Genomic DNA, 27,500 nt, shown 5'->3' with positions numbered 1-27,500 from the left:
CTTATAATAACATGATTTAGTAGAGTAGAAGCACAAAGTAGCACATGAAATACTCAAGTAAAGTACATCCAAATTGTACTCAAGCACTGCGCATGAGTAAATGTACTTAGATACTTTAGTTCACTAGATATTTGTTAGAAGAGAAAAAAGAACGGTGGGTTTTATTGTGAAGATCAGCACCGGAAGTGGTGCGATCAGGTCCCCGTTAGCATGTGTGGCTGCGCTAATGTGTTTGCTGAGTGTAAATAACAAACACCGTTTATTTCTTGTCCTTTGACTCGATCTGTGGAAAACATCTTTATTTCAGGATGTCAGGCATCTGTTCAGAAAGCGGCTGATTGGACAGTTATCGACAGAATCCCCGGATGTGAGAGGAGCTGTTTGTTTACATGCTCATACATGGAGCTGAAGAGAGAAACAGGTCGGTGTATCATATTACTTATATTATAATATGTACTTATACACTTTCTAATGGGGGTTTTGTTAAATCGTATAATGCTGACTAACGTTACCATCCACATGCAGCCCGTTAGCTGTTAGCAGCTAACAGGCTGCATGTTTCTGTGCAGAGGTATAAAGTAACTAAGTACATTTACTACCGTACTTAAAGGAGACATGTCATGGCCATTTCCACTGATCATAATTCCATTGTTGAGGTCTACTAGAATAGATTTATAGTGTGCAATTTTCCAAACTCACATTGGTTTATACAGCATCTCTGTAAACTACGTGTATTCACTGAATGTCACTCTCTGCCTTTAACGGCTCGTTGTAGCTCCAATAGCTCCAGCCCCCCCTCCCTCCCCCTCCCTGTGAGCACAGTGTGTTCTGATTGGTCGGGACGTTGTGAATCGCGCTGAGCTCCGTGGAGGTGTGGTTTCCTTGTTTAGCATACACAGCTCATCCTGAGCACACACAAAGTCACAGCCGAAGTAAAACCAATAAGTGTGGCTTGATATTGAGTAAGAAAAAGGTTGATAAACGCTGTGAGAATGGGTCTGCAGAGAGAATTTCGCCGCGATCCCAACTGTCTGTTATCAGCCTGCAGCCAGGGAGGAGAAATCAGCAGAGCTGCCTGCACTGTGTGTGTGTGTGTGTGTGTGTGTGTGTGTGTGTGTGTGTGTGTGTGAGGAAGTCCGTGGATTGGTTAATTTGGACCAATCAGCCTGGTCATAGCTCTGGGCGTGGCTACTGGGTATTCAGACGCCCAGGAAGAACATGAGAAATCTCCAAAGAGGCATTTTGGGGAGGTATTTTCTGTGTTACGGCCCGTCCACACAGCAGCGTTAAAAACATCTTCCAACGCTTCTGCCCATTCACTTTGAATGGGATGACGTCACTTTGCCTCACTTTTCGCCGAACTGCATTGTGGGAAGCAAAGCGGAGATTTCCAGGCACCCCAGTCTTCAAAAGTTGAGCATTGTTCACAGTGGCGTTTCTATATATACAAAAGTGGTGGGGCACAAAAAACGTAGATGTCTATATATAAGCTTCTGCAGTGAGGTTCATGGCTGGTGAGCAGAGATGGGGTCGTTACTAAAAAAAAGTAATATATTACATATTACATATTACTTTTTAAAAAAAGTAATATATTACACTACTTCGTTACTATCTACATAAAGTAATTAGTTACTTTACTCGTTACTTTACTCGTTACTTTACTCGTTACTTTACTCGCAGGGCCGGCCCGCCCCTCCCTACAGGCAGATCACGCAGACTGCTAAAGTTTCAAATGTTCTCTTTAGTTCAGTTTCCATTGAAGACTGATCCAGATCCTGAATGTTTTCCTATCTGACCGTGGCTGTCCTCTGTCTCCTGCTATCTGACCGTGGCTGTCCTCTGTCTCCTGCTATCTGACCGTGGCTGTCCTCTGTCTCCTGCTATCTGACCGTGGCTGTCCTCTGTCTCCTGCTATCTGACCGTGGCTGTCCTCTGTCTCCTGCTATCTGTATATTTTGCGCAGTCTATCTCTGCTCACGCTGTTGCGTCAGCGTGTTCTCCTGCGTGTTGGCCATGTGTTGCACTGGAGCCAGACTTCAGCCGAGCACGTACGAACTGCGCATGCGTGAGTGGCAATAACTCTCCTTACCAGCAGGCAGCGGTAGTGTGTATTCGTCATTCAAAACAAGCAACAACCGGAAAACAGAGAAGAAGAAGTGTGTGTGTGTGTGTGTGTGTGTGTGTGTGTGTGTGTGTGTGTGTGTGTGTGTGTGTGTGTGTGTGTGTGTGTGTGTGTGTGTGTGTGTGTGTGTGTGTGTGTGTGTGTGTGTGTGTGTGTGTGTGTGTGTGTGTGTGTGTGTGTGTGTGTGTGTGTGTGTGTGTGTGTGATATAAATAACAACAGCTATGTGCGTTAGCTTCACCTAGCATGTGTTCTTTGCAGGTGTTTGTTGAGGTTTGATTATGACTGATTTTAGAAAGTAACGAAGTAACGCGTGTCGGGGCAATGTTAGTAACTGTAGTGTGATTACTGGATTATAAAAGTAGCGCGTTACACTACTCCGTTACCGACAAAGTAATATTATTACAGTAACGCGTTACAAAGTAACGAGTTACACCCAACTCTGCTGGTGAGGCACCTGACTCTTCAGGTTTACAAATATTATATTTTGACCTAAATCAAAATATAATATTATTTTCAAAAGCTTTTTTTGTCTGATGCTTCGATTAATTTTAAACAGACAGTTCAACAGAAGGATACCCAAAACATGTAATTGTATCATTTAAATATTGAATTGTTCTCTCTTAGTAAGATCCCATTTTCAATAAAATTGCAGTCTTACCTTGACTTGAAGATGAAGTCCATTTGCCTATCCCTCTGGACAAAAATCTCTTACTTTTTTGTAAAAGTCCTCCTTATCTTCTTGTAGTTTCAAAAGTCTATCATAAATCTAATCTAATCAATAGATTTATGATTCGAAAATGATAAAAGTAGGGTAGACATGTGGATATTATCCGGCTGAACAAAACGTGCATTTATCTAACAGGTTTGTTTCCCACAGATCTTATTTTGAGCTATTTTCTAAAATCCTATGGAGAAATCTCATTGCTTTTAGGTCGAGGGAAGCCATGCGCAGCTTACTTCCTGGTTTTAGGACGCGTCACTGCAGCTCTCTCGTCTCCTCTTCACACACCACACTTTTCGCGGCACACGTACTTACAGCCAATCAGCTCTGAATTATGTGAGATGACGTATGGTGGGGATGGCAGCTCTATGCCCCTATGGTCATTATTTTTTTGCCACACACATTAAATAGGACAATACTCTGAGCATGCGCAGTGTAGTTTTTACAGTCACCGTTCACTCAGACAGGGAGAGGGAGGGGCAGGATCGGGTTTTGTCCCACATGGCTCTAAACAGCTCAATAGGCCCACACTGTAGACACTAATTAGAAGAACACAGACTAAAACAGTAATGTACAGACGAATCAGATGATTAAACATGATCTTAAAATTAGAGCCGGGACTCGATTAAAACAATTAATCTAATTAATTAGAGGCTTTGTAATTAATTAATCGGAAGTAATCGCATTTTTAATCAAATATACATATTTGACCTGAGAACAGTGAGAAGCAATTTTCACATGGATGTGACTCCAGGTGGTCTACAGTCGAGTGCAGTCCAGTGAGCCAGGGAGCTGGTTATTCTCTCAGACGTGGACTGACTTATCCTGGCCCTGAAACCAGTCATCTGGTTGAGTGTGGGTTGGGTCAGGGTGTGGTTCCTTGCACTCGGAGTCGGGCTAACGTCCACGCTAGCTGCTACATGCTTTGCATTTAGGTGATACTTTAGGCTTGATGAGCTGCGGTGATATGCACATTCTTTTTTGCATAATTTGCACACAACCGTGCTCTTATCGACGCTTCCATCCGTCCGTTTTGTAAAACAAAATGTCCCATCCACGGGGCCGACCAAAGCGGTCTCATCAGCTTGTTCGTTCATGTTTGACTATTGTTCACCGTAGTTTGTTGTTGTTTGAAGTCCCATGCTGAAGTCATGAACGTTAGTTGGTGCTCCAGTATAATCGGTACGCCTGAAACTCATCCAGTGAGAAACGTTCCGCTGTGCAAAAATAAGTGCGATTAAAATGCGTAAATTTTTTTGTAATTAATTCATCTTAATTAACGCGTTAAAGTCCCAGCCCTACTTAAAATATATTTTATATATTTTTTTTATTTTGCATTTTTTTGTAATCATTATTTTTAATACATTCTGCTGACACTAGGTGGGGCTGTGTGGGGCACCTGCCCCTAATGACCAGTCGCCACTGATTGTTCAACTTTTGAAGCTGAGGTGGAAGCGTCAGCCAATCAAATCCCATTTATGCAAATCTGACAGTACAAGCGCTAGCCAATCAAACCGCGTGCAAGCTGGGAGTGACATACCGCAGTTCATTTTCTATATTCCTAACAAAATGGAGGAGAAATTAGTTATTGCGGTAGCAAATCTCCCGGTTCTTTATGACCAGTCCCTATTAACTTACCGGGATACAAACCGGAGGAACCAGGCATGGAGGGAGGTGGCAGAGACAGTGGGTGAAACTGGTAGGTTTTCTCCTGTTTGGGGATTTTATATCCAGTTTACTTCGTTGTAACATTGCTATTGCTTTGTACGTCGGGGGCGGGGGATTCATGTGATTGGTTGTTGCTCGCAAAAAATCCCCAAGCTTCAGATACGCCCACCTCCAAGATTCTTTTAACGCTGCTGTGTGGACGTACCGTTAGAGTTTTACTTCCTTGTTACGGACTCTGCCTTCTACCTGCTCATTAATCTGTCTGTGAGTGTTTTCAGCTGTGTGTGTTATATGTAAATGAGCTGTGCGGTTGCCCTCACGTCATTGGCTGCCATCTCCTGGTCCTCCCCGAAGATTGTGATTGGAGCACGCCGGGCCCGACGCACTCTAATCCATGCGCACATCCAGCGCGCACCTTCTGGAGACGACTACAAAGCCCGTGACTGGGGCAGTGGCGATTCTAGACCAATTTGACTGGGGGGGCCAGTTATTTTCTGAGGGGGGCCCAATAAATGCAGGACGAAAAAGAGAACTACACAGTATGAAGTAATTGCGCATAAGAAAACAATGCAATACAGTTATTGGTATTTGTTTCAGTACACTCATTTATTTCAGATAGATCTTATAGTTATTACTGTTAGCTTCAGCTTAAGTTATAGTACAATTTTTGCACTAACACCATATCATATTTATATAAAAATAAAGGCAATGAACAGTTACATCTCTACTTTACATCTACAATTACACGGATACAATAGTTTAACTCACCTTCAATTATCGTGGTAGTCTCTCGAAACGTAGGTTTCAATAAGTCTTTCTTGGATGCAACAGCCTCTGATGATCCGAGATGAAAAGTGTTTGTTTTTCGCGCGCTTCAGCCGGACAGTGAAAGTGAGTGCACCGCTCTAATGGGTCCTGAGTGCACCGCTCTAATGGGTCCGACTAGAATGACGAATAACGTTAGTTCCGTCTATTCCGTCATTCAATAAATCGTGTAATAAATCATACATTTTTCATTTTTTTCACTTTTTCACTTTTCATTTGTAGGGGGGCCACAGGGGGGTCAGAGGTCAGTGTTAGGGGGGCACTGCCCCCCCCCCCCCCCCCCAAGAACCGCCCCTGTGACTGAGGATCACTCTGGAGGCTCGGCTGTGTGAGCGGATGCCTCTCGCTAGTTGCCCTCGTTTGTGTGCACATTTGTTAACAGTGGTTAACTTGTGTGGTCCGTGTTGAACAGTATTATTGTGAGTAGTTGTGCCTCGATTAGGTTAGTATTGTGTGATTGTTGTATTTTACCTCAGCTGTGTTTTCTTACAGCTTCCTTTATTTAGACTGTACCACTTTGACAGTGAGGGTTTTAGTTGCTATTTAGTTCGTTATTATTATCTATTTCTTTGTATGTAAACAGGCTCCTTTTGTTAGTCCTTTTTTTGTTTGTTCCTTAGTTAAAGGTGGGGTAGGTAAGTTTGAGAAACCGGCTCGAGATACACTTTTTGTTATATTCCATGGAATGCTCTGAACATCCCGATAGCAATGAATATCTGAAGTGCTTTGACAAAAAATATATAAAAAAAATTCATCTGTGGAAGCCGTAATACTGTAAAAAGCACGGCCCGGCTAAAATAACTGGATGGCCTAACTGCCTGTCAGCCTCCCATCGGGGCACAAACTTATCTCGTGCCCTCATTGGTCATGTGCGCGTGTTGTGTTGTCGTGTGTGTTGGGGGAGGGGCTCTGTAAGGAAGTGGCAGATTTTCTCCGGTTGTGTATTTTCAAATTCTAGCGATCTCGAGCCGGTTTCTCAAACTTACCTACCCCACCTTTAAGTCGGCACCCTTTTGTTTGTTCAGGCTGCGTGCCTTCCATTTTGTTTCACCCTGTTTTATAATAAAACCATTTATAATTATTACCAATTCCATTCTGGTGTTGATTTCCTCTACCCTACAGGGGGACGTAACTCCCTACAGAGTGTACTTTGAGGGTTTTTGACTCTGCAGACCGTTTACATGCATAAAAACCTTCATAACACACAAGGGGACGGGTAATAACCGGAAAAGCATGACATGTCTCCTTTAAGTACAATTTAGGGTTACTTGTACTTTACTTGAGCATTTCCATTGGATGCTACCTTGTACTTCTACTCCACTACATGTATTGAATACCTTTAGTTACTTTACAGATGTGGATGAATGATGTGAAATATAATCAAGTGTTAAATCAGACTTTAGTTCCACCTGGAGTAAATCCACCAGCTACCCTGCAGTCTACAAAGTACTTCAGACTAGCTGCACCTTCACCAGCTTTGAGAACACTTTGATGATCAATCATTATAAAACATATCATATATATTATTCTGAAATGGACCAATCTGCACAGTGACTACTTTTACTGTCGCTACTGTAAGTAATTCTAGAACCCTGAAGGCAGGAGAGACTGAAAAGAGTCAAGGGAAGCTTATAAAAGCTAACAGCATTTAATTACACAAAAGATGCGGTGGTGTACAAATGAAATTGCGAGTGGAGGCGCTCTCCTCATCCGACCGGTCAGTCCAGGTCAGGAGGTGGAAGAGATCAATACAGTGTCATCTGAGGTCTTCTCCTATTGGCCGGCGTCGTGGGGGGCGGGTCCAATGCAATTCCTGCCTTTTTCTGTTGCTAAATTACATCATTCTGGTGTCTGTGGTTATTTAACCTTCCCTGATATACGTTATGCAGGGGCAATAAATGAGTGCTAATCCCAGTGTGCTCAGTGTACAACATCACATGTCATTTCACCTTCGATTCATGGTTTGAAAACGTAGCATTTCGCCACATGATAATGCTAACCGGAAGTGAAGCATTTTCAGAATAAAAGTGTTAAGTTAATAGTTGGTGTGCACTTCCGGTTTTTCAGAATAAAACTGATTTAAATTAAATTGTGTATTTAATTCAAAATACGCCATATCAACATTGATTTTAATTTCTAACACTACTTTAACTATATTTTGATGATAATACTTTTCTACTTTTACTTGAGCAACATTTTGAATGCAGGACTGTTAACGATGCCATGATCTTAGAGCAGGAATACCGTGAACATAGTGACAGAGGAATAAATATACACATACACGTCGGCTTTGCTTCAATCGGAAGTGACACGTTTTATTGCGCATGTCCCTTTTATCACGGGAATACAGGAAGTGATTAGTATAAGAGTACAGGCATGAGAATCACTCACCTTTCGGCGAAATTCGCCGTTTTGAATCCAAAATAGGTCGTTTGTGTGATTCATGTAGATCTGCAATACCAATATGTTTGGGTTATGGGGGGGGTCTGGGACCCGGAGTAATCTGCGGCCGCGAGCTGTTATGTGCCATCATGACATGCATGGTGTTCTTTTTTTATATATTATAATGCAGCGCGAGCTGTGTGCTCGAGTCTTCCTGCCTGTCGGCTCTTCTGCTGTCGCATTACCTACGGGTGCGTTCGTTAATATTAACTGTGCGGTCCGGAGTCACTGTGGCGCAGACTGGACCGCTGGTGAACAGCTGTTAGAACGGGCCATTCAGGTGTTCAGAGCAGAGCTCCCTGTCGGAGCACAGAGCCTGATGTGCACTGAAAAGTTTTTCTGTCGCAATATTATCGTTGAGCTAGCTAGCTAGCATACATTGTCACTATCTGCTAACGTTAGCTTTAGCCTTCGTTTTCTAATAGTTTTTTTTTCATAGGCGATAAACGGAGGTGGTATAAGTATAGATCTTGTACTTGAGTAAAAGTAGAACTACTCAGATCTTGTACTTGATTAAAAGTAGAAGTACTCCGATATTGTACTTGAGTAAAAGTAGAAGTACCAGAGTGTAGGAATACTCTGTTACAGTAAAAGTCCTGCATTCAAAATGTTCCTCAAGTAAAAGTAGAAAAGTATTCTCATCAAAATATAGTGAAAGACAGTAAAAGTAGTCGTTGTGCAGATTGGTCCATTTCAGAATAATATATATGATATGTTTTATAATGATTGATCATGAAAGTGTTCTCAAAGCTGGTGAAGGTGCAGCTAGTCTGAAGTACTTTGTATACTGCAGGGTAGCTGGTGGATTTACTCCAGGTGGAACTAAAGTCTGATTCAACACTTGATTAGATTTCACATCATTCGTCCACATCTGTAAAGTAACTAAAGGTAGTAATACATGTAGTGGAGTCAAAGTACACCATTTACCTCTGAAATGTAGAGGAGAAGAAGAACAAAGTAGCAAAACATTGAAATACTTAAATAAAGTACAAGTATCTCAAAATTGTAGCCAAGTATAGTACTTGAGTTTATGAATTTAGTTACTTTACCCCAGATGCCATAAAGATAGAAAGACTCAGCCTTGCACAGAGGCATGACAATAGATTTTCAAAATGCTCAACAGTGCTGCCAAAATTATAAACTGACTGCTACACAATTAAAATAAATGCTTTTATATATTTCTATTAGATGTGACTCTTTACCATTTCTGTTATTATTAACACTGCTGCTTTAGTTGTTTTGACTGCTAAAATCCTCTGTTATTCCTCATTTTAAAGCCGATATTCCGTGGGGTCGGGGGCTCGGGTCCTTGTCATCTTTTCCATACCTGATGAGTTTGCATCCCTGATAATACTTAGTAAGGAGGTCATAATATTTTTGACTCATGGCTAAAGTTAAGTTTCTCCAGCTCTCCCCAGGTTGGCAAAAAAATGCATCTCAAAATGCATCAGATTGATACTTTAAAATATGGAATATTGCAAATGTTCTTCCGGGGGAGCAGGCCCCCGGACCCCCCTAGAGGGATAATATCCTTCTCACCTTTTTCACCCCTGACCCGTTTTCATGCCTGAAATTGAATAAACAAATTCATATATTACAATTCATAATTCAACAAGGACTTTTACTGTAACAAAGTATTCATACACTCTGCTACTTCTACTTTTACTCAAGTACAATATCTGAGTACTTCTACTCACAAACAAGATCTGAGTACTTCTACTTTTACTCAAGAACAAGATCTGAGTACTTCTACTTTTACTCAAGAACAAGATCTGAGTACTTCTACTTTTACTCAAGAACAAGATCTGAGTACTTCTACTTTTACTCAAGTACAGAATCTGAGTACTTCTACTTTTACTCAAGAACAAGATCTGAGTACTTCTACTTTTACTCAAGTACAGGATCTGAGTACTTCTACTTTTACTCAAGAACAAGATCTGAGTACTTCTACTTTTACTCAAGAACAAGATCTGAGTACTTCTACTTTTACTCAAGTTCAAGATCTGAGTACTTCTACTTTTACTCAAGAACAAGATCTGAGTACTTCTACTTTTACCCAAGTACAGGATCTGAGTACTTCTACTTTTACTCAAGAACAAGATCTGAGTACTTCTACTTTTACTCAAGTACAGGATCTGAGTACTTCTACTTTTACTCAAGAACAAGATCTGAGTACTTCTACTTTTACTCAAGTTCAAGATCTGAGTACTTCTACTTTTACTCAAGAACAAGATCTGAGTACTTCTACTTTTACTCAAGTACAGGATCTGAGTACTTCTACTTTTACTCACAAACAAGATCTGAGTACTTCTACTTTTACTCATGTACAAGATCTGAGTACTTCTACTTTTACTCACAAACAAGATCTGAGTACTTCTACTTTTACTCAAGAACAAGATCTGAGTACTTCTACTTTTACTCAAGAACAAGATCTGAGTACTTCTACTTTTACTCACAAACAAGATCTGAGTACTTCTACTTTTACTCAAGTACAAGATCTGAGTACTTCTACTTTTACTCAAGTACAAGATCTGAGTACTTCTACTTTTACTCAAGTCCAAGATCTGAGTACTTCTACTTCTACTCAAGTACAAGATCTGAGTACTTCTACTTTTACTCAAGAACAAGATCTGAGTACTTCTACTTTTACTCAAGAACAAGATCTGAGTACTTCTACTTTTACTCAAGTTCAAGATCTGAGTACTTCTACTTTTACTCACAAACAAGATCTGAGTACTTCTACTTTTACTCAAGAACAAGATCTGAGTACTTCTACTTTTACTCAAGAACAAGATCTGAGTACTTCTACTTTTACTCACAAACAAGATCTGAGTACTTCTACTTTTACTCAAGTACAAGATCTGAGTACTTCTACTTTTACTCAAGTCCAAGATCTGAGTACTTCTACTTCTACTCAAGTACAAGATCTGAGTACTTCTACTTTTACTCAAGTACAAGAACTGAGTACTTCTACTTTTACTGTCGCTACTTTAACTATATTTTGATGATAATACTTTACTTGAGTCAATCAATGTTTATTTATAGCCCAATATCACAAATATTACACTTGTCTCAGTGGACTTCACAGTTTGTACAGAATATCAGTATGACAATACGACACCCTCTGTCCTTAGACCCTCTGTCCTTAGACCCTCTGTCCTTAGACCCTCTGTCCTCAGACCCTCTGTCCTTAGACCCTCTGTCCTTAGACCCTCACATCGTACAAGGAAAAACTTCCGGAGAAAACCCATGGTTTAAAGGGAAAAATGGGAGAAACCTCAGGGAGAGCAACAGAGGAGGGATCCCTCTCCCAGGACGGACAGACTGCAATAGATGCCGTGTGTAAATTGAAAAGATAATACATTTGCAACATAGGTAGTCCAGATGTTTGGAAATGCATGTGTGTATAATAGGAAGATGAATCCACGAGGATATCCATCCAGGACCGATGATCCAGGACCACAGCCACGACTCAAGATCCAGGGCTCCCGATGCAGGACACAGGACCGCAGGATCATCCATGACTCCGGATCCCAGCGTATATAGACACCAAAAAGAAAGACATGTGGGGAAGCTGGGTTAATCGGAACATGAGAGTACACGGGTATAGACAGAGAGAAGGAAGAAGTAAGATGTCCCCCGGCAAACTAAGCCTATATCAGCAAAACTAGGGGCTGAATCTAATCAGCCCTAACTATAAGCTTTATCAAAAAGGAAGGTCTTCAGCGCACTCTTAAAAACGGATAGGGTGTCTGCCGCCCGAACACAAACTGGAAGCTGATTCCACAAATGTGGAGCTTGATAAGAAAAGGCTCTGGCTCCCATTGTACTTTTAGAGACTCTAGGAACAACCAACAACCCTGCAGGTAGCGCTTTGCTAACATGGCAATATAAGGATATTTGCCATTTGTAATAGCTTTGGCTCGGTCTGAAGTTTTTGCGAGTGGTGGAGGCTTAAATGCTAGTGGGAGTTGGGTTTGCACTTCAGTCTTTTGGTGCAGCACCTGAGATTACTTCCAAGAAGTTGTTCACGTTCTCAATTTTTTTACGTTTAACGTTATATGCGTTCGGTACACTTCGGTACACACGTGTACCAAACCGAAGGGCCCGTACCGAATAATTTCGGTACGTGTACCGTTACACCCCTAGTGTTGCACGATAATTATCGGCCCGATATTAGGAATTATGACGTCATCCCGATAAACCCGATAAAAGTATTAATAGCCCCGATAATATACAATATATTTGTTGGGTAAAAAAAATATATATATACTGCGGTGTGGGTGGATTGGGATGAGGGGCGTTTGTTTTTCACTCGGTTCCTCCCGCACAGCCAGTACTGTGGTGTTAGTGGTTTAGGAAGAGGGGAGTTCTTCACAAAGCCAGCGCTCCCTAACTCATGCCTGGCTGTGACGTAAATGGTGAGCGGCCGTGAAGCCAGGACAGTAAACAAACATGTCGTCGGTAGTATGGGACTATTTCAAAGTTTCAGAGTTAGATAGTTCGCTTGCTATTTGTATTAACAGATGCAGAAGTTCCACGAGGAGGGAAGAAGGCAACGAGCTATAATACTTCCAACCTGATCAGTCACCTGAAACATCGCCATGGCTACGATGGTGTGTTAAAAGCGTACGAAGACGCCTGCGCTGCTAAACTAGCGGCGAATCCAAAGCCAGCTGCAAAGGCACCGGGGCTTTCACCTATCGACGAGGCTTTTGAAAAAGGCAAGAAGTTTGCCAGAGACGACCCCAGGGCTAGTTTTGTTCATAGTAGTAATGGTCATGTCCTTTGCTCACTACTAGTCTTTTTTTTACCACCAGGTGTGCAAAAACTACAGGTACATTTAATATATATATATATTATATTATTATCGGTATCGGTCTTGAGAAGCAGGAAGTTATCGTATCGGTCTCAAAAAACCAATATCGTGCATCCCTACTTATAATATTGCCGAACGGAAGCATATATAATGTGAACAAAATAGGTCAGAGCACTGAGCCCTGTGGCACTCCATGGCTAACTTTGGTGTGTGTGTGTGTGTGTGTGTGTGTGTGTGTGTGTGTGTGTGTGTGTGTGTGTGTGTGTGTGTGTGTGTGTGTGTGTGTGTGTGTGTGTGTGTGTGTGTGTGTGTGTGTGTGTGTGTGTGTGTGTGTGTGTGTGTGTGTGTGTGTGTGTGTGTGTGTGTGTGTGTGTGTGTGTGTGTGTGTGTCATGCTGCTGCTGTAACAAAAATAAATTCCAATTTGCGCTTAAAATAATATCTTATCCAATCAAAATGAAGGGACCTGCAGAATCATTTACAATAATTTAAACTATCTGAAGAAAGCTACAAAATAAATGAGTTCATATTTACAGCTTTAGTACATTTTAAACAGTTGTGGGAGAACTATAAAATATATGCATAAGCACTGCTAATGCCCATGACATTGTAAGATCAATTGAGATTGTGTATGAGGCATCAATGTCAGATCACATTCCTTTTGTAATGTCACTAGATCATGATAGTCTCCCTGAGATGTCTCAGGAGGTTAAAAATGCCTGTAGGACTGGTCCAAGCTCACAAATGAGGATAGGCTATTGTACTATGGGAGAACTGATGTCCTATTGAGTGATGGATATCTACCCAAAGTAGCAACTCTGTGTGCTGATGTGGGTTGTAATGAAAGCTCTCACGTGAAGACCTCTGTAACATGTGTGATTGTATTGTGGGACCTGTATGGGAGGCCAGTAGACCGTGCTGTACCTACTCTAGGAAGAGACACAACGTCAAGCCAGGGTGGAATACACATGTGGCTGATCAATATGCTGAAGCTAAGTATCTGCTGTCTGTTTGCTGTGACACTAATGGCGCATTTCCACTGCAACGGGGTAGCCCCGTTTAAGCGTCCCTAAGCGTCCTCGCTCAGGCCTCGGGCTGCCTCGCTGGCCGGCCGAGGCCGTGGCGCATTCCCATTACAGTTTAGGACCTGGGGTAGCAACGCAGTGTAGGCGGGGCGTCGGCTTTTTGGCGGGCTTTTTTGGGTGGAGCGACGCTGGGTAAAACTGCAGTGGCGTCATTTTCAATGCGACACAACTCACAAAACACACACAACAATGGAGGATGTGGAAGCGATCGTTTACTTGTTTATTGTGAAATCCATGGTGCTGACATGCTGTGCTCTGCATAACGTCTGCGAGAGTCATGGAGAGGACTATGATGATGGGTGGAATGCACTGACATCAGAGAGGGTTTGATGCGCTACCTGAATACCTACATATTCATTGTATTGAACATAAATAAATCTTTTTTTTTTCATATACATGTGTTTGTCAAATGTTTTAAACAAATGTTATCTGAATTGAATATTTAGTAAATATTTGAATTTCAAGCCCCAGTAAGTTCTGCCCCATAATAAGAACATTTGAGGAAATATCAGATCAAGAAAAGAAAATCTTTCTAATAAATTAAGCGAATATCAAAGCTAACTATAAACATAAATACTAAAGTGTAAAACACAGCAAAACTATATTCATAAAAGCAAGTGTAAAATAGTGTGGACAATTGTAAACATGGATGAAAACTAAAGTATCCACAATATAAAATAATATATTAAATATAACCTCAATCTTTCTTCTAGACATGTTAAAAGCTTGCTTGAATGGGTTATAGGTTTATTTTGTTCTCTCGTCTTTGAAGTATATAAGGAATGTGTTGTTTGAGTCTAGTAGAACGAGGGTATTACAATTGAGCAATTTCTACATGTATTATATATTCATCATGTATTCTTAATACTATTACAAAATAAACATGTAATAATGTTTTAGAGGAGGACCTCAAGCTAGAAAACTCAATTTCTTGCTTTAAATCTCTTAAAAGTAAGGGGCTTTTCCCTAACTGATGGTGTTTGTTATTGCTTTATACATTCATGTATGTTTATATCTTCTCTAAATCAAGATTATGTGAATCTGATTTTTTTCTGTTGGGTGCCATTCATTATCAACAAGAGATAAGATAAGTCAAAGAAGTACTTTATTGATGGCAGTATAAAAATACAAATAAAAAATGTAAAACTGAATTGCAGCCAGCATAAATATACATGGATTTGTAAATATAAAATGAACATTTTAAAGAAAATAAATAAACAAGGAAGTACAAATGTTGCATTTAAAAATTAACTAGATAAAAAATATATAATATGTACAATAACTATTAAAGTTTTTTGAAGTATCACGGAGGAGACGGGCCAGTCGGCTGCCCAGTCATGGTGCCGTTCCTGCTGGGCCCGATCCTCTCCTCCTCGTTTCCTCTTGCCTGGGTGACAATAAGATAATAATTAGCAATAAGGAAAACACACAGGACAGGTACAGGTCACACAAGGATATAAGAATAACATGTATAAACAGAACAACAGTAAGGTGAACTAAAGAAAGTTCTGGCCCTAGATGTTTACAATGATTGTGAAAGTGAATTACATTATGTCCAGCCTGTTGATAATGAATATAAATATATGTATATGATAGGATGTCACACACAACTGTACTAGCTGCTTCCTAGCTAAGACTTTACTTGTAACAGAGCATTTCCACACAGTGGTATAGCTTATTTTAATTACTGACGATGGATGATCCACGGTTTAAAAAAAAAAAACACAATTCCAGTCGTTTTGCCATTTCTATTTCTTACCTAGAACCACACGCTGCGGTGTCGTGATGGCACTCGGTGTTGGTGGTTGAGTCGGTGTCGATTCTTCGGCTGGGGTCCGTTCTGGATTCGATGACGATGTGGACGGAACACTGCCATCAACCGTTGTTCGGGAATGTTCCTCCTCACGAGTCCCAATGTAATCATCTAGAACAGCAAAATGACTTGTTAATTCCACAAACTACTGCAGCACAATACTAAATAGCAACAACAACAACAACTATAGAAAAGAAAAACTGGACGTAAACAATGGCACATATGGTGTTAGCAAACAATAGCTCTAGCTAAGGCTATCTGCCTTAGCTAGAGCTATGTAACTCTTCTGGGCTCCATAAAAGCACGGGTTGTCGAACATTAATGTAAGGATAAAATAGACTTCTTTGTTAGAAGTGAGCGTACCTTGCAGGGACTCCAGTAAAGCCGTTGCCGTTTTCCCTACATTGCCGGAAAGTCCTCGAAAATCCGCGTTCGGACATCTGTGCAGAGACATCCTGGAACACTTTCACATTTCGCGTTGTTCCGTCGAGCTCCCGCTGGATTTTATCATCCCCAATGAGATTAAGGAACGTCGTCACCTCCTCGGTCGACCACGGTGTGCTTTTCTTCGACGTTGCCATTTTTGTAGCTCCTCCGTTTACAAAATGCTGCAAGCTTGCTTCTTGATATATATGTGACGCGAGGGATGATCTCGCGCGCGATCTTGTGACGATTCTCTCTGACCAATCAGCAGTCGAGTGTTGACGTCACAGCCCTGGCCTGGTCTGATAGAACCACGATTTTATGGGGCTGGAAAAAGAGGGAAAAAGTACCCGCTAGCCGGTACTAGGCTATATGGAAATGCCACCAAAAACTGGCCTGGCCGCTTGAGGGCGGTTAAGGACGCTTAAACGGGGCTACCCGCTGCAGTGGAAATGCGCCATAAGTATCTGCTGTCTGTTTGCTGTACACTAAGTACCTGGGACACATCATCACAGATGAAAGGGCTGATGATGATGACATGTATAGACAGCGGTATGTCTTATATATACAAGCCAACATGTTGGCTAGAAAATTCTCTTGGTGTTCAGATAAGGTTAAGGTGAACCTCTTTAGAGTGTATTGCACTCCTCTCTATACTGCCCCCTTGTGGGTCAAGTCTAAGAAGGCGAGCCTCAAGAAGCTCCAGGTTGCATATAATGACTGTTTGCGTATACTGCTTAGAAAACCAAGGTGGTGCAGTGTAGGTGAAATGTTCTGTAACGCACGAGTCAACACGTTCCATGCTCTCTTGAGAAGGGGGGGGGGGGGGGGGGTTACCTTGTTGCTGATTGGCTAATGGTTACACAAGCCAAAACATCATATGGACATCTCAGCTAAAAACTCACCTCTTTGCACTGGCTTTTAATACTAGTTGAACATTACATTTTTATATTTGTATGTTTTTTATTTATTTGTTATATGTTTCTAGTTATTGTGCTTTTTATCACGTTTTTAATTATTGTTTTATTATTGTACTCCCATTGTGTTATTTAATATTGTAGTTATTGCCTGTACAGCACTTTGGTCAAATGAAGGTTGTTTTAAATGTGCTATATAAATAAAGATTGAGCTTGAGATCACAAAGTGGCCAAAAGCTCATTTTCAGACAGGTTTTTATAGAAATGGATCAAAAAGAGAAAGAATCTTTGTTCCTGAAACTTTCAGAGTCTCTTTCCACAGAGGGGACACATGTTGATGTAGAAGAGACATGAAGAAGAGGGGACACATGTTGATGTAGAAGAGACATGAAGAAGAGGGGACACATGTTGATGTAGAAGAGACATGAAGAAGAGGGACACATGTTGATGTAGAAGAGACACGAAGAAGAGGGGACACATGTTGATGTAGAAGAGACATGGAGAAGAGGGGACACATGTTGATGTAGAAGAGACATGGAGAAGAGGGGACACGTGTTGATGTAGAAGAGACATGAAGAAGAGGGGACACATGTTGATGTAGAAGAGACATGAAGAAGAGGGGACACATGTTGATGTAGAAGAGACATGAAGAAGAGGGGACACATGTTGATGTAGAAGAGACATGAAGAAGAGGGGACACATGTTGATGTAGAAGAGACATGGAGAAGAGGGGACACGTGTTGATGTAGAAGAGACATGATCAAGTGGATTTTAAATAATAGGTGACCTTTAAGGATTAACTTTCTGTTGTGATAGAAATTATAATAAATAAGATATGCATATGTTATCACCTTTGTGTCATTAAGATAAAGCAAGACTTTCTCAGAGTCAAGCAAAAATAAATGTAATAAAAAAAATAAAACTATAAGTTGCAAACAAATCATTTGTGTAATCATGTAAACTATAAGTCTTTTTCCTTTGTTTTAACATACAGATGTAGCGCTTCATTTCGGACAGTTTGAAACGCGAGAGGGCGCAGTGGGGTTCCACACTGGAGCTCATGTGAAATAAAGTCAGATCCAGTACGCTGGATGTACAGCGGAACTTTGTTAAGATCCATATGTCACGGATATCATACTCTGTGCTAAATAAGAGACATGTAATCATTTACAAAACATCACCATGTTGTTATTTAACAAAATAATGTTGTTTAGTCGAAAAAAAACGAACGGGGGAAAATGCAGCCCGGCTCTCGATTTTTAATCCTAATTTAATCATCATCATCACCACGATCATTTATGTTTATGTTCGCCGAATTGACATGAAATCACTGACACATATGAATATGCTGTATTCAACTTCATTAAAACGTTATTAACGTGCCTAAACTCAGTAATTCACTAAAAATATGTATATTTTAACGGAGCCTCGTCGGCAGATCAGGATCCCGACGCGTAGCAGAGGGATCTTGATCAGCATGAAGGGTGTTATTTTCCCCATAAGGATCAAGTTGCTGCAAATTATCCCGCTTATTACATGGCCACATTCTCAACAAAGTAACGACATGACTCCCAATATTAATTGAAATGCTTTTATGGATTTAGAAAATGTTTTTATTGATTTAAAAAATAGTTGTATTGATTTAAATTGACATGCATCCGCTAAGAAAAATAGTCCGTTGTTACCGTTTTTTAAACAGTCTGAATGAAACGGCAGCTCTCAGCTGTGTATTTACATAACTAATGGCCCATCAACCACAGCTCTCTCCCCCCTCCCCCCTGATCTTTCTTCTCCAGCAGCTAAATTAACTGTAGGTCAGACCCGGGCCCGCCCATCCAGGATTTGGGCCCGCTGTTTTAATCAGGGCTGAATACAACATTTTAATTGTTTTATTATTATGTTCAGTGGTGGCGCCAGGGTATACTGGGGTAGACTACAGCCATACCAAGAAATGGCTTAGCCCTACCATGAAAAATGATGTTAAAGTAAGCTAAATAAAGTCCGCCAACTCGCGCGGAGTAAATTGCACAGACAGCAATTAGTAAGATTGATTTCAGTAGCCATTTGTCTGGAAATACCGAAGACTAGAAAGGTTTTGAAAACTTTTGTTACGTAGTGATCGTCTTCTCAATAGAACATCTTTGATAATGTCTTCTGGCCAATCAGAATCAAGATAACGGCGAGGTGTTGTTGCAGGAAGTCCCGACGGAGAATACTTTTGCTGTAGTACATCTCTATATACATCGATACAACATTACGTGTTGATAGAAATCAACACGTAATGAAATAAGACCCAACGGTTTGAGGATTGATAGGTGTGTGGGCTGTCTTTCATTTTGACGCACAGAACAATGGGGGCTATCCACCCTTATCCACAATGTAAAGTCATTCACAGCCTCTTCCCTCTTCTCTCTGTGAGGAGCAGCAGGTTCAGCTTTCAGAACAAAATAACAAAAAACTAAAATGACATTCATTTTTTTAAATATGTCATGTAGTAATAGATTTATTTATTAGTACCAGAATGTGTATTTTACGTTAGTATTTCAAAAAATCTCCTGGGGGACAATCCCCCCAGACCCCCCTGCAGGGGTTGGGTTTTCAGCATGTCAACTCTTTCACCTGTGGGGAAATTGCAGGATTGGCTCCAGTTTTCCCTTTTTATTTACTACAAGACAAATGTGCCTTTTTATTTCATACAGTTCAATTTGGATTGAGACAGGGAAAAACTCTAAACCTCATGGGTCAAAGTGCTGAAAGTTGTCTTTCTGTATTTGTGAATGAAGCACCATCTCCTGGTTAAAACCTGAAATTGAAAATCTGGCAACGCCCTCTTGGAAATAGTGGGAGGGCTTAACATTCCTCGATACTGGTCTTAGGCAGGAAGCTGTAAGCTGGAGTCTGAAATGAGGTGCTACATCTGTAGGTTTTTGTTTGCAGTTCTCTTTGCTTCTTTCTCAATGTTCAGACTTTTGCTCTCGCTGCAGCTTTTCTCGATTGCGCTCCTTCATTTTTTGTTTGCGATTTTGACACAAACATCCCAGGTGGGTGGGACTTTCAAGGGTGTGTCCCCATTGGCTACTCAGTTTTTGAGTGACAGCCCACTACACCACAGATCATACAGTGCAACTCATGCAGCAAACTCCGGAGTCCACTCGGCCACGTTAGTGTCGGTGTCTCCTGGGGAGATTCATGGACATATCGGACTCATCTTATGGATTGCTGTGCATTACACTTGTGTTGTGTAGTTTATACTTTATTCCATATGTTAATACCTGAACGCACTGCTGCTGTAACATTATTTCCCAATTTGGGATTGATAAAGTGTCTATTTATTTATTTTATAGATAAAAAAACACATCTATGTATTTTCAAGCTAAAGGTGATACACAATATAAACTGTATACTATTATTTTTTCAATGACATATTACATTGCAAAAGCATATATTGCTATGTTTAGGACAAACAATTGAAGACTGCTTTAATTTAAGTGCATTGTCATCACTTTTCATAAATCATGTTTGATTTTCATCGTGCATTTCAGGAAATATCAATCCAGCTGCAGATTAGGTAAAACTCACTAAATTGTTATAATGTCTATTATTATTATTAGTAATAATACAAATAATTATAAGTAATATTACAAATAATTAATATAAATAAATAAATATTCTATATTTAAAGCACTTTTTAATATTAAAAGATGTATTAAAGCTGTATTTATTCCTGTATTTATTCCTAAAAAGTATTTTAATTTGTTTTGTAAAGCTTTGAATTGTCGCGTGCTGAAAAGTGCTATATAAATAAACTTGCCTTGCCTAAAGTTACACGTTTACACACAAAACATTAAAAGCATAATAAGGTGAGTTTTTTTATTTGGACAGATGTTAATTAGTTAGTTAGTTTAACTGGCAATTGCAATTTAAAAAAAGCTGATTAATCAGATGTTTTCGTAATAGTAATAACTGTGGCGGTCCCTCGGTATCTACCTGAGTTAATGTACTTGTTTACTTATTTAGATAACAATTCTTCATCCTCCTGTCAAGTAAAAACCTTGGGTGTTTCTCAATGTCGAGGAAGGATGCTCCAGAGCCACTATTTCAAGGATGCTACGTCATCGAGTCCCGCAGAAGGACTGTTCCAATGTCCAGGATGCTTGGAAATTCTACCGAGGCCGGCGTCCTTCGTTGCGGGAAATTTCGAGGCTGCACATGTGTATCCACCGCGGTCTTAAAATCCCCACAATGCTTTGCGCACGGACCTGAAGTCCACCACCAGCTCCTTAGTCTTGCTGATGTTGAGCTGGAGGTGATTGTTGTCACACCAGCCTAAGGAGTTCTCCACCAGGGCCCTGTATTCCTCCTCGTTGTCAGGGGGGCAGGATGTATAACGCAAGATAAATTGATGAGAGCATCTTTGCGAAAGGGAATGCAGCAAAAATAATCATTTTATTTCGATTAAGCTGTTTTCGTAATCGTTGCAAGCCAAAATCGAGATCAAAATATGCATGATATGCGTTAATATGCATTAACGAGCATGAGCCGGAGTTGAGGGTGAACAGGAATGGTGACAGCACAGTCCCTCGGGGGGCTCCAGTGTTGCACAGCAGCACATCAGACCTACGATGTAGGTCTAGAGGCTTATATTAAGAAGATCAATTTAAAATAATATATAATGTTAGAAATAAAACAAATCTGAAACCAACACTTCACAATCAAAAACAAAGCTTTGTTCAAAGTTATGTTTAACAAATTAAAGGCACATATCATGCTATATTTGAACAATATATTGTAGGGCCATACCTATATAAAGTATATAAATATAGTTTTTTTTTCAAAATACCAAACAGATCCTGCATTTGAGCCATGCCTCATTTCGCTCTATTTGCTCTTTCCAATGCTGTTTTTGCAGGGGGCTGATTCTGTGAGCTGCAGCTGACCACGCCCCCCTGCAGGAGAGGGGAGCGTGCTCTGAGATCAGCTGCTGGGCTGTCAGAAGAGGGGGACAAAAAGAGATCTCGGTCCTCCGTGTTTTATTCTTATAGAAGTAAGAAGAGAAGTAATGGGGCAGAAACCCTCCTTTTTACGCAGCGGTCCAGACATAGACATCAAACGGCGACACATATTCAGTGTGCAGTTACTTTGGCATTAGGGCAGGGATATCTAGATACTTTCCAAGGTTTGACATAATGAATTTTGCTACTTTACAAGCAAGCAACGATGTTTTCAAATCTGTAATCAAAAAGCTCCTCAAAAACGCTATTGAAGCAGTTCCTGCCGTTGCTACGTTAGTTCAAACGGTAACAACGGACTATTTTTCTTAGTGGATGCATGTCAATTTAAATCAATACATACAACTATGTTTTAAATCAATAAAATCATTTTCTAAATCCATAAAAGCATTTCAATTAATATTGGGAGTCATATCGTTACTTTGTTGAGAATGTGGCCGTGTAATAAGCGGGATAATGTGCACATTGCATAATGTGCCTTCATGCCGATCTAGATCCCTCCGCTTCGCGTCGGGCTCCTGATCAGCCTGTCGGTGTTCTTTTCCCCATAATGACCGCGTCGCTGCACATTATCCCTTACATATGATTATATATAGTCATTATTCATTTGTTTTAAAGCAGGAGGCGCAAACACTTGCCTCTGGGAGGGAGAAAAAGAGCCACAGCGGAGAATAAACAGAAGGGAAACCATGGCAACCATGCAAGGGAAGTCTTCTTCGCTGCTTTTGTGGCAGACTACAGCGCCACTTACAGGCCTGGCATATGTACTACAGCGTCTCCAGCGCTTTCGAGCGGCAATGGCCGGCCGTGTCCAACCTCTCATTCCCCTGATAGGTGGAGAATTGACCACTAAGTGGAGCACCGAAAATAATTCAAATCTGGATCAGTCTGTATCAGATCCGTTGCAGCCCCTTTTTTAGAGAGTTGGGTAAGGAGGAAAAGAGAGAGGGTTGTGTTTTCTGACACTTGGTGAGTTCCCTGACACACCAGGGACACATATTCATGTATAAAAGACGTACAAGAGTGCATTTTGCATGATAGGTCCCCTTTAAGAAAACAACGGTTATATTTATTGATATAACGTTGAGAAACCTAACCAAACATGTTTGCAGAAATGCCTTTTATTTTTGAAAAAAATTGTTGTTTTTTTTATTAGATTAAAACAGTACAATTTAATGCAAATAACTTGTAAACAAGTTATAATGCAATTTTAGGCTTGTTTTTTATTATGAGCTTACTTTTAAAAGTCAAAATTCTGAGATTTTTTTCATACTACGCCTGTGTATTTGTTCTGTATGCAATGCACCATCAGCTCATACAGCCAGTAAATGCAGAGCTAACCCTGATAGCTAACATGATCATGAATTACACAAACATATGTGTTGCAAATCATATCTTTAAACGGAAAAGTAGAAACTCCGCCCCCTGCTCTCCCTGTCCAAACTAAGCAGTGTAACTTCCTTTTATATCAGCTACAGTACTAACTCACCTGTTGTCCTGAAGCTCTCCGGAGCATCTGGAAAAAAGGTGTAATTGACAGAAAATGTAGCCAACAGAAACACACAGTGGGCGGGACTTATCAAAATGATAGGCAAGCATTTAAGATAAGGAATGGGCTGCAAAGTTAATGAAGTGTAACTCGTGGTTAGATGTTCAATTCTTATACTCTACAGTTTCTCTGAATATGTGTTTCCTGTTTCCTGCAGATGTCCAGCAGCTGGTGGTGGTTAAAGAAGAGGTTCACCCTGAGCAGCAAGAGTGGAGCACTAGTCTGGACCAGGAGGACCCAGAGCCCCCCCCACACATTAAAGAGGAACGGGAGGAACTCTGGAGCAGTCAGGAGGGAGAGCAGCTTCAAGGGCTGGAGGAGGCTGATATCACCAAGTCCACATTCACTCCTGTCCCTGTGAAGAGTGAAGATGATGAAGAGAAACCTCAGTCCTCTCAGCTTCATCAAAGACAAACTGAACACCTGGAAACAGAAGCTGATGGAGAGGACTGTGGAGGACCAGAACCAGCCAGGAGCTCAGATCCAGAGAGACATGTACAACCAGAGACTGAGGACAACCCTGGAGACTCTTCTGAGCCTGACACTGATGAAACGACTACAGACTTTGCAGAATCTGAGACAGAAAAAGACATGAATGATCCTGATGGAAAACCATTTCACTGCTCTGTGTGTGCTAAAAAATTTAAACACAGGGGAAATTTAAATATACACAAGAGAACTCACACAGGAGTGAAGCCTTTTAGATGCTCTTTGTGTAGTAAAATGTTTACTCAGAAAGCAGGACTGGACTACCACTGGAAGATTCACACAGGAGAAAAACCATTTAGTTGCACAGTGTGTAGTAAAACATTTAGACACAAAGGAGCTTTAACATACCACATGGCAACGCACACAGGGGTGAAACCGTACAGCTGCAGCATATGTAAAAAAAGATTCAGGGTCACGTCTGAGCTCAAATACCATAAGTGTGTTGGCGAGTTCTCACAGCTTCACAAAAGCCAAAGCGATAAATACAACAAACCACTGAGCTGCTCTGAATGTGATGCAACGTTTCCCAACAATTACCTTCTGGTGACCCACATGAGAATGCATAAAGGAAAGAAACTGTTCACTTGCTCTATTTGCGGTCAAAAGCGACAGTTTAGTTCACATCTGGACATACACATGAGAACCCACACAGGAGAGAAACCGTACAGCTGCTCTGTGTGCGGTAAAAGGTTTTCTCAAAGAGGAATAATGTCGCAACACATGGCAGTCCACTCAGGAGTGAAACCATTCAGCTGCAGTGTCTGTAGCAGGAGATTCTTTTGGCATTTTCAGATAAAAAAACACAAGTGTCTTGGTGAGTCTTCGCAGCAGAGAAGAACCGGCTTTAATGGAGAGGATTGTGGAGCTCTAGCTCCAGCTGACTCAGATCCAGAGAGACATTTACAACCAGAGACTGATAAAGGTGGTGAACCATCTCTAGAACCTGATGACAATGTTGACATTGAGTTTTGGAAAGATACCAGGCAGCATCAGTCTGGGTTCACTTATCGAAGAAATAAAAAAGTATCTATAAGTAAAGGATATATGACCAGTAAGAAACCAGTCAGCTGCTCTGATGACCAGGTTCAAACAGATCCCAGGACTGGTGATGGTGTTTGTTTTTCCACACAGACCGGGCAACCTCATTCAGGTCCAAACCCTTTGGAAACTGAGGACGTTCCCATCAGCGAGAATCCATTCAGTCCCTCAGAGCGTAAAGATCAATATGAGGACAGTCAGCTGACACTCAAAACATCTCCCACAAGAGAGAAACCATTCAGTTGCTTATGTTGTGGTAAATGTTTTGCAACAGAAGGAAATCTGGCCAGGCACATATGTGTCCACACAGAGGAGAAACCACCCAGCCGTGCAGTCTGTGAGAAAAGTTTCCTGCTGGAGTCGCAGCTCTTGAACCACGAGTGTGTCGGCGAGCCCTCGCAGTGTCACACTTCTAACCCACTGTTCCACAGCTCTCAGCGTGGAACAGTAATAGACCGAAAGCACCAGCTGCCGGTTACCAGCAGAATTCAGAAAAGTCTGAAACAGAATGATGGCTCACTTTGTGGTATCGCTTTTTCCAATCTTGAAAGTTCTCAAATGCCTGGTCAGTTTGGGGAGAAACCTTTCTGCTGCTCTGTTTGTAACTCAGGTTTCAGTGACAGCGAGGCTTTAGTACAACACATGAGGATCCACACGAGACAAACCCAGTTTAGTTGCTCACTGTGTGGTAAAGAATTTGCATGGAGAAGATCTCTGACTAAACATATGGAAGTCCACAAAAGGCAGAAATTATACTGCAGTTATTGTAACACAATGTTCCCTTCGCAATTAACGCTGAAATACCATGAATGTGAGGGTAAGTCCTCACAGTCTCTTCAAACAGAAGATGTAGAAACAGAAGCTGATGGAGAAGACTGTGGAGGACCAGAACCAGCCAGGAACTCAGATCCAAAAACACATTTACAACCAGAGATTGAGGAAAACCCTGGAGACTCTTCAGAGACTGAAGACAGTGAAGACGATGATTTTTGGAAACAGAGCAGTGAAGGCCTGTCAGATTTAAGCACTTTGAAACATGCATTTTCCCACAGTGGTGAAACATTTAACAGCAATCACCAGCGAGAGGAATTGTTTACGGAAGGTGGAAATCAAAACCAGCATATGCCGAACCAGGAGGACCCAGAGCCCACCCCACACATTAAGGAGGAACAGGAGGAACAAGAGGAACTCTGGATCAGTCAGGAGGGAGAGCAGCTTCAAGGGCTGGAGGAGGCAGATATTACCAAGTCCTCATTCACTCTTGTCCCTGTGAAGAGTGAAGATGATGAAGAGAAACCTCAGTCCTCTCAGCTTCATCAAACTCAAACTGAGGAGAACAGAGAGGCAGAGCCTCCAGCCAGCAGCTCAGCTGAACACATGGAAACAGAAGCTGATGGAGAGGACTGTGGAGGACCAGAACCAGCCAGGAACTCAGATCCAGAGAGACATTTACAACCAGAGACTGATGATAGTGTTGATAGTGATTTTTGGAAGGAGACCAGAGAACATCCGTCAGGTTTAAACATGTTAAAAAATAATGAAATCAGTGACAGCGACTCTGGAAACAAAGCGTTGAGCTTCCCTGGGGCTGAGAGTGACGACAGTGTCAACAGTGATTTCTGGAAAGACAACAGGAAACCTCAGTCAGCATCACAGTGTTTAAACGAAAACGAAGTAGCTGAAAGTAAAACATTACGGAAAACGTGCAGCTGTCCCGACTGTGGGAAAAGGTTTCCCCACAATGCCAGCCTGAAGAGCCACATGAAGTTGCATACGGGCGAGAAAACCTTCGTCTGTTCTGTTTGTGGTGTACGATGTCTTTACAAATCCCACCTGAAGATACACATGAGAACTCACACCAGAGAGAAACCATTCCCATGTCCAGTGTGTGGGAAAACATATGCACATAAGGCAAGTATGCAGTCCCACATGACCGTCCACACTGTGGAGCAACGGTACAGCTGCAGCAAGTGTCACCGAGGCTTTGCCTGGCATTCAGAGCTGAAGTACCACCAGTGTGTCAGGGAATCATCACAGGACAACACGGACCAGGGGGAAACCCTATAGTTGCTCAAGTTATATTTGCATCTTTAAATGCATTGCTGTTTAAAACTCAGAGGGACTCAGTTTACTGTCATGTGACAAAAATAAAGCAGCAAGCTCATATTTGAGGATTTGTGAAGCTGTGGAAATGTTTGCATATTATCTTGAAAATAATGAATATGTTAAAAATGTAATTCTGATACACCTTAACCCCAATTATTCTGATAAGGTTTATTATTTGTAAGTAATGTTTTGTGTAATTTTCTTTTTATTATACATTATCCTGTTTGTCCTTTTTCTTTCTGGATTTTATGAAAGAATGAATGTGCAATGTATTCATAACTGGTACATTTCATCACGATGGATCTCATTAAACTACAGGAAGATTCAGGGGATTCCTGTCAACTCTTAAAACAATAAACAATAAAACTCTTTGGTAAACTTCCTATCTGTCTCGGTTATCTGACCACATGTTAGTCGGATATTCTTCAGTGTTGGTCAATATCCCTCGGTTTAATTACAATTTCAAAGTTTAC

The 27,500-nt window shown here is 41.1% G+C and overlaps 1 protein-coding gene and 1 long non-coding RNA gene across 2 annotated transcripts; one reads left to right on the top strand and one right to left on the bottom strand.

Moving 5' to 3' along the window:
* Positions 1 to 222: 222 nt before the first annotated feature.
* LOC117441580 (zinc finger protein 26-like) lies at positions 223 to 27,373 on the top strand. Its single transcript, XM_034077645.1, has 2 exons — positions 223 to 421; positions 23,552 to 27,373. Exons 1-2 carry the CDS (start codon positions 400 to 402, stop codon positions 26,986 to 26,988), a joined length of 3,459 nt encoding a protein of 1,152 aa, XP_033933536.1. The 5' UTR covers positions 223 to 399; the 3' UTR covers positions 26,989 to 27,373.
* Positions 14,994 to 15,894, bottom strand: LOC139433307 (uncharacterized). The gene is made up of 3 exons (XR_011642834.1): positions 15,860 to 15,894; positions 15,443 to 15,607; positions 14,994 to 15,070 (listed from the first exon to the last, which is right to left on the bottom strand). It is a non-coding gene; the product is annotated as an uncharacterized lncRNA (long non-coding RNA).
* Positions 27,374 to 27,500: the final 127 nt, after the last annotated feature.

Source organism: Pseudochaenichthys georgianus, unplaced genomic scaffold (assembly GCF_902827115.2).
Source record: "Pseudochaenichthys georgianus unplaced genomic scaffold, fPseGeo1.2 scaffold_180_arrow_ctg1, whole genome shotgun sequence".
Taxonomy (NCBI): domain Eukaryota; kingdom Metazoa; phylum Chordata; class Actinopteri; order Perciformes; family Channichthyidae; genus Pseudochaenichthys; species Pseudochaenichthys georgianus.
The sequence above is the reverse complement of the archived record's forward strand: the minus strand, read 5'-3'. Positions and strand labels throughout refer to the sequence as shown.

What these genes read in the sequence shown, in the direction of transcription:
- LOC117441580 (XM_034077645.1), top strand. Translation starts at nt 400, where the DNA reads ATGGAGCTGAAGAGAGAAACAG. An exon ending in GGAGCTGAAGAGAGAAACAG is followed by an intron (nt 422 to 23,551) that starts GTCGGTGTATCA and finishes TGTTTCCTGCAG; the next exon opens with ATGTCCAGCAGCTGGTGGTG.